At 37.8% G+C, this 15,889-nt stretch overlaps 1 protein-coding gene across 3 annotated transcripts in view; it reads right to left on the bottom strand.

Annotated features, from left to right (window-relative positions):
• SLC25A26 (solute carrier family 25 member 26) overlaps positions 1–15,889 on the bottom strand; it is a 165,982-nt gene that overhangs the window by 143,421 nt on the left and 6,672 nt on the right. Inside the window, exons 1-3 of one of the 3 annotated variants that reach the window (XM_021666778.2) lie at positions 14,288–14,345; positions 6,836–6,992; positions 440–549 (exon numbers count right to left, since the gene is read on the bottom strand). In XM_021666778.2, coding sequence (XP_021522453.1) covers positions 440–549; positions 6,836–6,992; positions 14,288–14,293 — 273 coding nt within the window. In that variant the 5' untranslated portion in view covers positions 14,294–14,345. Of the gene's footprint in view, positions 1–439; positions 550–6,835; positions 6,993–13,646; positions 13,694–14,287; positions 14,346–15,889 lie in introns of those variants that run through there. The other 2 variants (XM_021666777.2, XM_012473770.3) reach the window with 2 other exon arrangements.

Raw genomic sequence — 15,889 nt, 5'->3', positions numbered from 1 at the left:
AGCATAAATACAGCAGCTGCTTCATTTCCACCTTACAAAGAACATGCAGATTTCTCTTGTGGCTGACCCAAACTGAAACTACTTCAGAAGGAAATTCTGGGAAAAGCAGTTTCAGCTCAGTTGCGCTGACACAATACAAAGCTATCACAATTCGCATGGATACCTTCTTCTACCTCTTTTTCTTTTTTCCATATAATTATGTTTTAGATCTATCTCTGTAAATACACATAGCTTCTGTCCTACCTAAGGCTCTTTTAGTTGTCAGCCTCTATCTTTTAACTGTCATATTTAATCCATTTACATTTGTTGGCATTTATGACTTTCATAATTAAAAAATAATTTTTTAAAAAATGAAGTATGTACTGAAAACATATGCATGACTTGCATTTCTGAAGTATTTTATACACATGGTATATATTTGTAAGTATTTCTTACTTACCACTTCTCCAGCAGAGGCAGCCAACATATGTTTCATAGGTGTCAAATATGAAGATGAATCAGTACGCAAAAACCACTTCACATATTCATAGGTGATAAAAAATGCAGCAGCTGAAATTTAAAACAAGCCAGTCTTTCACAAAGTTGAAACACATATTCAAACTGTTAAGAAACATGTTTCTCAAAAGGTATGACAATAATTACTAAATTATAAGATAACAGAAAAGGAGATAAGCACGTATCTTTTTTTTCCTACTCCCACTCTTTCAGAATTTACTGAGACCATGTTTTATGCCTCATCTTAGACTTACAAAAATGCAGAAAATATAATGCCTACCCTGAGGGAGCATACAAGCTAATCCAGCACTTACCAATTATACTGAAAAATTTCTTAAACATTTTTAAAGTCAACGTTAGAAAAGGATATGAATTTCTATGATCCATACGTGTGGCCATAAAACAATCAACTACATCGATAAATACACAGGTTAAAATTAAAAACACAAAATTTAACTTAAAGAAAATGTCTACTCTATAACGTTTTACTGCTGGTTACACAAAATAACCATGGCTATATTTTTAATGCATAAATTCACCTTTACATCAAGAAAACAACCATTTAATTAAAACTGGAAATCAAAATCTCTAAAAAGCTACCCCGATCACCATGAACTGATCGTAGCTGCCCCTGAGGGCTTTAAAACTTTCTATGTACTGTTAATCAATATATGTTTATCAGTTGGATAAAAGATAAGGCACAAGACATAAAGGAATGACAAAGTCATCTTCTGAAGGACATTTCAACATGTCACAGTTAAAGTCTGAAACACTGAGGAAAACAGCTTGATAGGGAAAATCAGTTCTCCAAAGTCAACACTCTTGTAAAGGATCTTCACAGGCTAACAAATATACACTAGGCCAAATGAAGAGGCACGCCATCCACGAATGAGTAATAACCAGTTCAGGTAGTTTTACATGGTTAACACAAGCCTATTCCCATTTGTGTTTCTTCATATGATTTTCCCACTTCCGCCCACTCACTAAATGTGCAGCTATAATACCTCCAATTGCATTCAGCTGTTGAGTTCTGCCACCATACATCTTACCCTCCTAACCCCCAGGAAAGGGAGAAAGACAGTGGTAAAACTTCCTCCACTTCACGGCTATCCACCTCAACCTCGTCTAACTTTATGGCTTCTTTTGTGACATACACGATCCCTTTAAGAATATAAGTTCCAGGTTCCTAACCTCCCTCCGCGTCCCCCCAGGGGCATCCAAGAAAGCCTCTACTAAATGTCGGGACAGTCAGGTTCCAAGTGGAGGCCCTGAACAAGCTAAAGCAAAGAAGAGGGGCTGGGCTAGCTGATAACTATAGTTTCTTCCAGCTCAAAAAGAAAAAAAATTATATATATTATATATATATATATATGGTTTCTCTACATTCCCTTTGAAACAGGGAGTAACACATAAGTCTTCTCTTCACCTCTTTCCATCTTTGGTACCCTCTAGCTCAACCCCAACCCCTCACTCCTGCAGCACAGGTTTACAAAAACACCCACAGCCACTGATGATCAACTACAGTGAAGCTCTGTACTCAGATTAGAACCTTAGACAATAGCAAAAGAAAAAAAGACACCACACTCAAAAAAAGTCCAACTCAATCAAAATTTGCAGTAAAACAACGCTAGTTTTGAAACCCTGGTACTTTGACTTTTCCCTAGCATCTCCCATTCACTGAAGTTTGGTGGACGGCAAAAAAAAAAAAAAAAAAAAAAAAAAAAAATCAAAACCACATTTTAAACGTAAATTCCTAAGAATGTAAAACCTGTGATCTTAATGACAACACCATGTAACCTACACACTATAGCTAGTAGTACACGTCCCCACAATAATCTTTATGTGCAATATGTAAGAGAAAAAGATCTTTAGAACAATGAGTGTAAATGAAGGAGACACCATAAAAAAATGGTGACCAAAAGACAGAGACTTAGTGACATGCTTCTTTGCAATTCCCTAGTTCAGAGGTTCTCGAACTTGTCTAAATACAAGAATCATCTTGGGATTTTTTTTAAAAAACATCCAATGCCCAGGCCATACCTCAGACCAATGAAATCACAATCTCTGGGGTTAGGTGACAAGGACTAGTACAGGTGATCCTTGAACACGAGTTTAAATGCACAGGTTCACTTATACAAATATTCCAATATACAATAAATAAATTGGCAAATTTTTTGGAGATTCATGACAATTTGAAGAAACTTATATATGAACCACATAGCCTAGAAATATCAAAAAAAATTAGGAAAAGGCTGTCTCATTAATACATAAAACATATGTCAATACTAGCCTATTTTACCATTTACTAACATAAAATATATTATAAAAAGTTAAAATTTATCAAAACTTACACAAACCACAGATCACATCATTCATAGTTGAGAGAAATGTAAACAAAGGTAAAGATGGGCCAGGCACAGTGGCCCACACCAGTAATCCAGCAGTTTGGGAGGCTGAGGCTTGAGCTCAGGAGTTCAAGACCAGCCTGGGCAACATGGAGAAACCCTGTCTCTACAAAAAAAATAAATAATTAGCTGGGTGCGGTTACCCACACCTGTAGTCCCAGCTACTTGGGAGACTGAGGTGGGAGGATCACCTGAGGCTGGGAGGTTGAGGTTGCAGTGAGCCAAGATCATGCCACTGCACTCCAGTCTGGGCAATGGAGTGAGACCTGGTCTCAGGGAGAGAAAAAGAGAGGTGTAGTGTTAAATCAAAACTGCATAAAATTAACTGTAGCATATACTGTACTACTGAGGTAATCTCTGAGCCACCTCCTCTTGCTGTAATGAATTCAGGTGTTGCTGAGTGGCCACTTAAAATGCCATGTGACACAAATTATCTCCAGAAGAGCGGTTCATCTCCCCCAATAAGTTGCATATCATAGTACAAAAGGATCTCTCCCAGTGCTTATGTATTTTTTGTTGTGGTTAGTGCCATATCACAAACTCTGAATAATGCCATAGGACCCACAAAGTGCCACTAGTGATGCTGGAAGTCATGACATTACAAGAAAGCTCCTAAAAAGCAAAAAGGAGTCATGACATTGTAAGAAAAACTGCTTGTTAGGTACTACAGACTGAAACCTGAAGCTGCAGCTGACAGCCATTTCAAGATGAATGAATCCAGCTTAATTTATTGTATATAAAAAAAAAGAAAGAGAAAAAAAGAAATTCATTAACCCAGCTCTGCAGCTTTGCAAAGTAACTTTTTTCTTGTTTTGAAAACGCAGCTTTTATGTGGGAAAAGAATTGCTATAATAAAGGCATATTTATTATCCCTAATATGATTTGAGAAAAAGCAAAGTAATTTCATGACAAAAAAGAAAGGTAAAGGATCTAAAAGCCGAAGGATTTAACACCAGCCAAGGATGGTTTGATAATTTTAGAAAGAGATTTGGCTTAAAAATGTCAAGATAACGGAGAAGCAGCTTCTGCCATCCATCAGTCAGTAATCAAGTTCCCAGCTGCCATTACGTAAATCACTGAGGAGAAAGGAAATCTGCCTGAATAGGTTTCTCATGTAGATGAAAGTGCCCTATTGTGGGAAAAGAAAAATGTCACAAGGACATTTATTAGTAAGGAAGAGAAGCAAGCAAATCCTTCACAGTATTCATGACAGAGCCAATCAAGAAAACCATAAAAGAGATTGTGGATGTGGGAAAAAAAAAAAGGTTGAGGGTGAAGGGTTTCAAAATATAGATCTTAAAGAAATTCAAGAGCTAACAGACACCACACCAGAAGACTTAACAGAAAACAACTTGGTGGAGATGACTCCTTCCAAACCAGTGTCAAATGATGAGGGGAAAATATAGAAGAAGGAAGGAGTGCCGGAAAAGAACATGACATTAGACAATCTAGCAGAAGGGTTCTGATTATTAAAGACTGCTTTTGATTTCTTTTATGACAAGAACTCTTCTACAATGTGGGCACTGAAACTAAAGCAAATGGTGAAAGCATTGTTACCACATAGAATCATTTTCAGAGGAAAGAAACAGCAAAAAAGTGAGAGAGAAATTATGATTTATTTCCATAAAGATACACCATGTGGGCCTGCTTCTCCTGCCTCCCCTTCCACCTCCTCTACTTCTTCCGCCTCTGCCACCCCTAAGACGCAAAGACCAACTCCTCTTTTTCCTTCTCCTCAGCCTACTCAACATGAAAAACTTTGATGACTCACTTTCGCTTAGTAAATATACATTTTCTCTTCCTTATTATTTTCTTAATAACATTTTTTCCCTAGCTTACTTGATTTTAAGAATACAGTATATAACACATTTGCCAGGCACAATGGCTCATGCCTATAATTCCAGCACTTTGGGAGGCCAAGGCAGGTGGATCACATGAGGTCAGGATAACACGGTGAAGCCCAGTCTCTACTAAAAATACAAAAATTAGCCAAGTGTGGTGGTGTGCGCCTGTAATCACAGCTATTTGGGAGGCTGAGGCAGGAGAATCACTTGAATCCGGGAGGTGGAGGTTGCAGTGAGCTGAGATCACGCCACTGCACTCCCTGGGTGCAACAGCAAGACTCTGTCTCAAAAAATAAGAATTAAAAACACATGTAACACATAAATATATGTTAATATGTAACACACATACAAAGTATGTGTTAATCAACTATTTATAATATTATTAAGGCAGCAGCAGGCTATTAGTAGTTAAGTTTTGGGGGAGTCAAAAATTACATTCTGATTTTCAACTGCACGGGAGAGGTAGGCACCCCTGCCCTCCACATTGCTCAAGGGTCAACTGTATTTGTTTAAGCTCTTCAGTAATCAGGTGATTTCAAAGTGGACAAATTTGGGAACCCATGCCCCTCTCCCACACTTAAAACTATGCCTGGCATGGAGTTGATGCTCAATAACAACTTGTTACAATTACTCAAATATTAACGTATACAAAAAGTCAAGGATGACCAAAAGAGTTTGCCAGTCTAATGATGGCTGGGGGATGGGGAAGAGCAGGAGGAAAAAAAAAAACAGTATTTTTCACTTTGCACTATAAATTTTTATACAAATATTATGCTCACAGATGGAACACTTAAATGTCAGCTTAAGAGTAAAAATTTCTTGCTGGGCGCAGTGGCTCATGCCTGTAATCCCAGCTCTTTGGGAGGCCGAGGTGGGCGGATCACAAGGTCAGGAGTTCGAGACCAGTCTGGCCAACACAGTGAACTCTCTTAAAAATAAAAAAAGAGCAAAAATTTCTCATGAATTATCCTGCAAAAAACAAAAGCAAATCCCAGAATTTAAGAATCTTCTAGAGCTGTGGTATTGTCTTATGTGTGGTGATTTTTTTGTTGCTTTAGTTTACTTTTGAATGCCACTAGAGGCATCCAACAGTAAACAATTAAAGTAAGTATCTGCAAACAGTATACCAAGAAGCAGATTAAACAAAACAGATTATACTGACTAAAGAATAAGAGGGTCATAAGTCACATGACTTCAGAACCAAAACAAAAGTTGCTGGAAGGAGAGTAGCCAGGAGAGCATTAGTGAGAAACACTTGCATCATCTAAGAGCAACTTAATTAGGATAGAAATCTTTAATGCCTCTTAGGTTCACCTGCTCTCTAAGACCTCCAATGCAGCTATCATCAAACTTGGCTTCACACTGTAGTCACCTGGGAAGTTATTAAAACTTATGATACCCAGGCAAAACCTAGACTAATTAAAATTCTAGGATGACACAGGACATCAATATTTTTTAAGGCTTCCCAATGGATTCTAATGTTCAGGCAAAGCTGAGAATGATTGTTCTGAGGAGTCACAACATTAAAATAACACTTTAAGGATTCTAGCTGGAAATTTGAACAACAAAAACCATTTTTAAAAGATTGCTCTTTTTCCCCTACTACAAATAGGAATCTATAACACTATCTGATTCAAAAATAATGAGTTAGGCCCGGCACAGTGGCTCATGCCTATAATCCCAGCACTTAGGAAGCCCAAGGTGGACAGATTGCTTGAGCCTACGGGTTTGAGAACAGCCTAAGCAACATGGCAAAACCCACTCTCTACAAAAAATACAAAAATTAGCCAGGCATGGTGGTGCAGCACTGTAGTCCCAGCTACTCAGGGGGCTGAAGTTGGAGGGTTGTTTGAGCCCAGGAGGTCAAGGTTGCAGTGAGCTATCATCTCACCACTGCATTCCCACCTGGGTGACAAAGTGAGACCCTGACTTAAAAAAAATAGTAATACATAATAACAGGTTAAAGAAGGAAATTCAGAAGATAAGCTTCAACACACAAGGAATTCTATGTGGGGTAAGACCACACACCATTCTGAAAATTCCATTTTATCTTGGCTTTACAGAAGTGAGAATAGCAATATAACATTTTACCATTAGGGAAGGATCCAATAGCAGCAGAAGGAACACCAGCATATACTCCATGAAAACCACCAGCCTTGTTAAATCCTTGAGGACTCTGCAGCCTGGTTTTAATGGTATCCAGAGGAAACAATATCAAGTCAACAGAAACACCTGCTACCCCACCAGCCTTTGAAAAAAAAGAGGAGGGGAGAAAAAGAAAAAAAAGTTACAACAAAATAAGCTCTCCGCCACTTGGCAGCAAGGATAGGAAGAAGGCAGTCTTTAAAGCACATTTCTCATTCCTTTCAGTCCACAACTTCTGTGGCCTTCAACCTAAACCTAGAAGTTTTCCTGGGAAAATAGCTACATTTTCAAGTTGTAAATTTTATATTTTCTTTTTAAATCAATTTTTAATACAAAATTTTTCAAACAAAATTTAAATTCATTGTTAATACAGTACTCACATGGTTCAAAAAGCTAAAAATAATTTTTTTAAAAAGGCCACATGTGGTGGCTCATGTCTCCCAGCACTATGGGAGGCAGAGGAAGGAGGATCACTTGAGACCAGGAGTTCAAGATCAGCCTATGCAATATAGTGAAACCTCATCACTACAAGAAATAAAAAATTAAGCTGGGCATTGTGGCACATGCCTATAGTTCCAGCTACTTGGGAGGCTAAGGAATAAGGATCACTTGAGCCTGAGAGTTCAACGGTTCAGTGAGCTATGATCATGCCACTGCACTCCAGTACAGGCGACAGAGCAAGACCCTGTCTCCTAAAAATAAATAAATAGCCAACCAGAACAAAAATAAACCTCAGAAAGGTAAAGAGTTCAAAGTTTCCTTCCAACCCTCTTCCTAATAACTCAGGTAACCACTTTCATTGGTTTCTTGTTGTATCCTTCCAAAGTTACTCTAAACATATATAAGCAAGTATAAACATATATTTTAGTGTCCTTTTCTTTAAAAAGATGGATGTACAATATGCACTATTCTGTACTTTTTTTAAAACAATTTATCTTCATCTTTTCACATCAGACCAAAAGTTTTATTATTGCCTTAACTAATAAGCAGTCAATCCGAAATTGACTTCTTTGAGACTTGAATTTTGAAACAGCTTATGATCCCTGTGAATCTGGATCTGTATTTTAAGAAACACACATCTAAGGATTCATACAGTATTCTCTCCACTTAAAATGTATTTGAAAATTCCTTGATAATTTTTAAATTGAGAATAAATTTTTTTAAGGAGCTAAATTACTAGAGGAAATTAAAACTCGGCCCAAACTAGTCATCTCCCAAGAGATACCACGTTGCTTTGGAGAAGCTGTACTTTAAAAACTAATTCCTGCTAAATGGATTTTGGGGGAAAAATGATTAAGAAATAACTTTGTACCTCATGATTATAGTGAAGCATATCTAGAATACTTTAAAACTGGTTACACCTTAGTGAAAGAAAACAGAAATTGAGAAAATATAAACACAAAGAGCATCAAAGCAAGGTTAATACATATGAATCCTTACATGTGTGATTATTAAAATACAGATCTAGATTCACAAGGATCATTAGTTGCTTCAAAATGTGGGTCTCAAAAATGTCAATACAGATGTACTACCTATTAGTTAAAAAGACAAAAACATAACATTTGTTCTGATACAAAAAGATCACACAGATCTAAAGTCATCATTTAAAGATGTGAGTCATAATCAGTTTACAGTAGGCAGACAGAAGCACTATAAAGAGGAAACTGTTTCCTACATACTAATTTTTTAACTGAATTGCTAGGTTTTGCTGTATTTTGAATTTTGAACCATGTGAATACGTTACCTATTCAAAAAGTAAAAATATACATTTTTAAACTATACATTTCATGACAAAGGAAAACAAAACAATCAGTATTATTCAAACATACAAGTGAAGTTCAAATTGATTGACTGTTTCCATCCTTTGAGTTTACAAAAGTTCATGTGCTACAAAGCTTGATACCTAGCAAATACTATCTGCTTTACTTACCACTCACCATAAAACCATCCCAGAAGTTAACTGGAAAAATGAAATACTTTAATGATAAATCCAATACCTATTTTCAAATTAATTAGCACAGGTTAATTATGAAAAATTAATTTACAATAAAAGTACATTACTTCAAGTTTAATACTATACTTTTGATCAGCCCGAAGACATGAAAGAAACCCAAAGACCCTAAAGTTCTACTCTGCAAATGACCTAAGAAGACATCCCCCAAAAGGGCACAGAGATGTGCCAGGAGAGAAACCAAGCAGTACCAAAAGAATATCCAATAATGTGGGATTTCTTTCTGGATATAAAGGTGGCCTTCCCTAAGTCATGGGAAAAAGTTCGCAAGTAATGTAGGAAAGTAAAAAGGCCACTCTTCAGAACTCATCTTGTTTCAGGATTTTTATAAAATTCAGTAAGTAGAGACAGGCATGATGGTATATACCCGTAATCCCCGCTACCTGGGAGGCTGAGTCAGGAGTCTGAGATTACAGTGAGGTATGATTGTGCCCATGAATAGCCACCATGCTCCTGCCTGGGCAACATAGGGAGACCTCATCTCTAATAACAATTTGGTAAGCAAATATTTTGCCTGCCTCCTCATTTTCTCAAAATACAGAGAGAATAAAATCCTGGTGAGAATGTTTCATGTGACTAGATTATTTAAAAACATGCTGCACTTCACCTAATTTTCTCTTTAATCTTAGGATTCAGAGAAGTGCTATCTACTGCTACATTTTAATCAACAAGTTAATTACTCTTTTAATTTAGTTGGCTACTTTACATATATTGATTCTCTAACCCTTCTTTCATCATAATTCTTATCTTCTGAGGAAAAAAATGACCAGATTCAATCTACTTGTCTGGTAAAACATGTCTCAAGAATTACTAATCGCTTCTATGGATTTCAAACTTCTATATAACTCAAATGTCGTTTAAATTCATGAGACAAAAAAAAAATCAACTTACAAACTGAGGAATAAGAATATCTATATATTTAGCAACACAACCACGTATTTCAGATTTAGATGAAAATTTTAAGGAATGCCTATAATCTTATATCACTATTGTTTTGTACTTAATGATGTACAAAATATGTAAGCCAATAGCAACCTAATTATAAAAAAACTCTATCAAACTTTCATTTCTCAGCCTGAAAATTTTATTTTGTTATAATCATTTATCAGAAAGTTATCAGGCAAGTGATTAGATTCATAATTTATGGTAGCTTATACTGAAAAATTCTAACAACTAGGAAAAAATCCAAAGAAATAGAACATAACTCAGATAACAGCAAACCTTGCTACAGCATCACAATGTATTGAGATCTCAGTATCATATAGATAAAATACATGTCTCTACCTTAAGTTAAAAAATGTATGACGTTCTAGGCTGTAGAGAGGAAGCACCTAATTATTGCTCTGCAATTACTCTGAGAAGTGAAAGGTCAGAATTACATGCTATAAAACTTTTTTTCTCAAAAGGAGGAGGGCACAACACCACAAAAAAAAGCATCACTGCTTCCCTCTAGGACAAAACCAAACCATCTGTGTAATGTAACTAAGCAAAATCAACACAGGCCACTGGCCTAAATGACAGCTAAGAAGAACCAGCCATAATAAGGGAAGGTGTTCTCTTTTCGGGTCCACGAGGGGGCGTAGTTTTAAGAGCAAGAATTTCCCAGTGCCATGCCCCTCTCCCATTTCTCTCCATCTGGGAGATTTAAGGGTTTATGTTTGAATTTCGCCAGCGCAGGAAGAAACTAAGAGTCAATCACCCCAGCGGAAGTTTAAAGGAACTCCTTTCAATGGCCAGAGGAACTTGGGAAGGTGGGAATTTCTCCCAGAATAAATTCCCCTGCTCCTTCACCGGCACCGGATTTCCAGCTCTCTGGAATCCCTTCCCACATGGTGGGAGCTACCTTTCCCCTCTCGGATTTTCCTGTCTGCAATCCCCTTCCACACTCTTCATGGAAGTCTCTCTCTTTTTTTATCTAAATAAAATCACCTTTCTGCAACACTTCTTGGGTCCGATATATACTTTTACGAGTGTACAGCGCAACTGCAGTGGTCCCATCACTTATTCTTTAAGAGATTGGAGACCAAGAACCCACAGCATTCTCTCGGGGGAGTTGTGCCTCACCAGCACCCAAGAAAAAATCCGGTTACAATAACATTAACATGGCTTCTCAAGGGAAACATTCCCCTGACTTGCTCAGTTTCCTCCACAATGAAGTGGCCAGCCATGACGTGAACACCACCATCTTCCTCACTGCAGAGCTGCCACCTCTGCTTTCTGACATACTTGTCGCCTTCCCCACTTCTCATTCACTCTCCCTGCAGTGCTCGCTGCCTCTCTGTATTAATCATTTTCATAAAAATGCAAATTTCATCTTGCCACTCTCCAGCCTATAAATCTTCCAAACATTCCAACGATACTGGGGATGAAGAAGAAAACCCCAGCACGGCCTTTAAGGTTCTGGAAGTTCTGGAGCCCCTCTAACTCCCAAAACTTGCACTATGTGCCCTTTGCTCAGTCCTTTCTTGTCACCCGGATCTTTTCCTCTAAATCATCCTATCTTCCACATTTCAAGGACTTTGTACAGGTGACCTCTAATCTCTAGTTCAGGTTTAGAGTCTCTTGTTTCCAAGCACTGAACACAATTTTAATTCCATAGTTTTGCCTCTGACCATTTGTTCAGTACCTGTCCGATTAAACTACAAGATCTGTATCTGTTTTGTTTACTAATATGTTCCCAGCACCAGCACATATTAATAGGAGGCACTCAATGGCTCTAATAAAGGGTTACTATTTCTATTTTAGAAGGCATTACAAATCAATCTTAAAAAGGTACATTTATTTTTTTTCAAAAACAGCAAAAGACAGGACTAGGCAATTCACAAAAGAAAAATATAAATGACTAACAAAAATATGAAAATATGCTTCATCATTAGTTATCAAATAAAAACAAAATATTTTCCCAATTAAACTGGAAAAAATTAAAAATATGAAGAATGGGTATGGGCACTATTGATGAAAACATTACCATAATCTACTGGAGGACAATTTGGCAAAATGAACATTTTAAATTATCAAACCCTTTGATCCAGTTATTTTATTTATAAGCATTTCTTCCACAGAAATAAGTGCACAAATACACAAGAATGTCTACTACAGCATTTCTGTAATAGGAAAAAATTGAAAACAACCTAAAACTTCCTCCACTGGGGTCTTAAGTAAATTAAGTTATACCCAAATGATAAATTGCTACATAGCCTTTAAAACAACAGGTAGGTCGGGCGCGGTGGCTCACGCCTGTAATCGCAGCACTTTGGGAGGCCAAGGCGGGTGGATCACGAGGTCAGGAATGAGACCAGCTTAGCCAACATGGTGAAACTCTGTCTCTACAAAAAATACAAAAATTAGCCAGGTGTGGTGGTGGGCACCTGTAATCCCAGCAACTCGGGAGGCTGAGGCAGGAGAATTGCTTGAACCCGGGAGCTGGAGGTTGCAGTAAGCCGAGACCATGCCACTGCACTTCAGCCTGGGTGACAGAACAAGAATCTGCCGTGGGGGTCGGGCGGAGAACAACAACAACAAGGTAGGCTGGGTACAGTGACTCATGTCTGTGGTCCCAGCTGCTAGGAGGCTGAGGTAGGGGGCTCACTTGAGCCCAGGAGTTTGAGGTTGCAGTAAGCTACAATCACCCCACTGCATTGCACTCTAACTTGGGCAACAGAGCAAGATCCTGTCTCTAATTAAATAAAAAAAAAAGTGAGGTCAATCCATACTTATTGGCACAGAAACATACATTATACTCTTAATCAAATTAGTCGTAAAACAATATATGCTATATAATTCCATCTTTTAAAATGTGTAACTATTTGTATGTGTATAATTCGAAGCCTGAAAGCATAAATAGTTAATTGCTAGAAGTTAATGCCTCTGTGGAAAGAGATTCAGGATGAAAAATATTATTACTATCTTGTTAATTTTTCATTTGCTCAAGTTTATAATGAATATTACAAATATATAAAAGTTAAGCCATTCAAAATTAATGCTTTCCTGGAAAAAACAAATCTCTAATTTCCTGGTTGTATTTGATATATAGAAGCCATTCAGCAAATGGTAACTAAGAACCCTAAGCTACCTCCTCTGCAGCTTCATGTTGCACCCTCTATAGACCTTGGAGATTCAACCAAGCTGACTACTCAAATGTCTCAAACATGTCCTGAAACAATTTCTTTTTTGAGACAGAGTCTTGCTCGTCACCCAGTCTGGAATGCAGCTGCGCAATCTCGGCTCACTGCAACCTCTGCCTCCCAGGTTCAAGCGAATCTCCTGCCTCAGCCTCCGGAGCAGCTGGGTCTACAGGCACACGCCACCATGCTCAGCTAATTTTTATATTTTTAGTAGAAATGGAGTTTTACCATGTTGGCCAGGCTGGTCTCAAACTCCTAACCTCAGGTGATCCGTGCGCCTTGGCCTCCCAAAATGCTGGGATTACAGGCATGAGCCACTGCACCCAGCCATGCTCTGAAATTTCTCATTCCTGTGCTTCTGCTTAGGTTTTCCTCAGTCTAAAATGCCCCTCTTATCCTTGTCTCCTGCCTATTGCACCCAGCAGACCACCACCGCCTCCACCCCATTACATACATACAGGCACATGTGTGCACATACACCCCTGCCAAAATCCTCTTCGTTCTTAAAGCTGCAACCCAATGCCACATTCCTCATAAAGCCTCCCCCAATCTTCTAGGCAGAATTAAATGCTATGTCCTTGATGCTACCATATAACGTTTATATTTCACTTTTGGTACTAACCATCATGCCAGACATTAAGATCCTTCAGAGTAGAAGCCAAATCAGTCAGTCACCTCTGTTTTCCTAAATATCGAACCCAGGGCATCTTATGTAGCAGGGTTGCTAAAACAAAAATGTGGGGTGAGATAACACTTTGTAAAAAGATGAGATGTTCAGAAGAAATCTTGCAGTAAAGCACTGCTCGGTGGTCCCTGCTCTGGTCTGCCACAGCACTTGTGACAACCAAAAGCCAGGGTTAGCTATCTGCTGCTAGTCTTCCCAGCATTCCCCAGCCACCCTGACCGCTTTGTGGAATATTCAGGGGGACTTCTCCAGAAATCTCTGCTTATTATTACTTCCTAATGGAAAGAACTGTGACGTTCAGTTTTGTTTAATGAAGCTAATCTCGAGGATACAATAATAATGGTTCTAGAATCTGACTTGATTATTCTTCCATTTCTCCAGGAATTCTTTCAAATTAAGCACTGCCTAACAACACAGCTTTGGCATCAAACAGATCTGGCTTCAATCTCAACTTGGTCTTTATATTAGTCTGTTCTCACATGGCTATGAAGAAATACCTGAGACTGGGTTATGTATAAAGAAAAGAGGTTTAGTTGACTCACAGTTCCGCATTGCTGAGGAGGCCTTAGGAAACTTACAATCATGGCAGAAGGCAAAGGAGAAGCAGGCACCTTCTTCACAGGCCAGCAGGACAAAGTGAGTGCAAGCAGGGAAACGCCAGACACTTATAAAACCATAAGATCTCATGAGACTCATCATCACAAGAACAGCATGAAGGAAACTGCCCCCATGATCCAATTATGTCCAACTTTTGGTCCTATCCTTGACACATGGGGATTATGGGGATTACAATTCAAGATGAGATTTTGAGTGGGGACATCGCCAAACCATATCAGTCTTCTTAGGAAAACGATTTAATCTAAGTCTGTGTTTCTTGACACAAGAAACAGAGAAAAGAGTACCTATATGTCATAGAGGTTTTGAGAGTTAAATAACATTAAATGAGAACTAAACACAATTAGATGAACCTGTTCTGGTTAGCAAAATGCCTGGCCCTTAATCAATTTTCAATGAACAGGAACTATTATATTTAGAATTAGGTTACTATAAACATCCTTCCAAGTTTGCTGGTACCAATACTGACATGCAAATGCTAAAAACCATGCAAAAGCCTAAAGAGTACTTTACCAAAGACTGAAGATTACATTCCTGTATTAAACTCAAGTGACAAGTTCATATATTAAAATCTGTAAATGCAAGTTTTTCAGTAGCAATAATGAATTAAAAGGTCTTCTCAAATTCTGCTCTCTGGACAAGAATCCTCAGTGAACTGACTCTACAGAAAGCAAATCACATGATGCATAACAGAACATTCAGCATTAACTTCAAAAATTTAAGAGAAACAGTAGTGTTCAAATTGCTTTATGATTCTCGTACTTGAGTTTATATTTAATTTTTTAGAAGTAGAATATAAAATTGTACCTATATAACCATAGCTATAAAAAAACGTTGCATAAGCACTTTTAAAGTGCCAGTAAACAGCTAAGTTTTACCACCACTTGGAATTACATAATTAAGTTTTGTTTAACATCTGCCTCCTACTAGACTCGAAATCCATAAAGGTGGGGGATCACATTTTTGAGGCATTTAACCCCAAATAACACAGCAAAGGCCAACAACAATACCTGGTTAAGCATGTAAAAGACACCTGATTTGGGGAGGTGAGATAACTGTGGGTGTAACTTTTATCTTTCCTTTATTTGGAATTGAATTAATGTTACTCGAATTTTGTCTATATTACAAAAAAATTAATAATTAAAGCAACTTTCAACATGTAGTAGTAGGGTTTGGAAGTGGTAACAAAAGCACATTAACAAGTCATTTACAGCTAAATTATCAAATACTAAAATCTTCCACGTACATCTTTCTTAAACAGAAAGAAAAATGAGAAAAGAAAGGTACTCCCATCTCTGGGTACTAGAGAAGCACAAAAAAAATGCCTCACAGTGATGGTTCTCAACTGTTGTTCTTGCATGATTGGTGGTCTACAAGCAGTGCTTTACATGCTCCACTGGCTGAGCAAAATTTAGAATATACTTGTGATTAGGTAATTTCTTGCTCAACACAAAAGCAAGCAAAAAGGGAAGACTTGCTCACTCTGACACAAATGCCAAAAATAAACAAGTCACACAAGTCCTGAGAAAGTGAAGCATATTTCTCAATTTCTTATAAATTTGGAG

The sequence above is a fragment of the Aotus nancymaae genome, unplaced genomic scaffold (assembly GCF_030222135.1).
Source record: "Aotus nancymaae isolate 86718 unplaced genomic scaffold, 86718_ANA_hifiasm-v0.15.2.pri h1tg000046l, whole genome shotgun sequence".
NCBI lineage: Eukaryota > Metazoa > Chordata > Mammalia > Primates > Aotidae > Aotus > Aotus nancymaae.
Note: the sequence above shows the minus strand (reverse complement) of the source record. Positions and strands in the feature narration are given on the sequence as shown.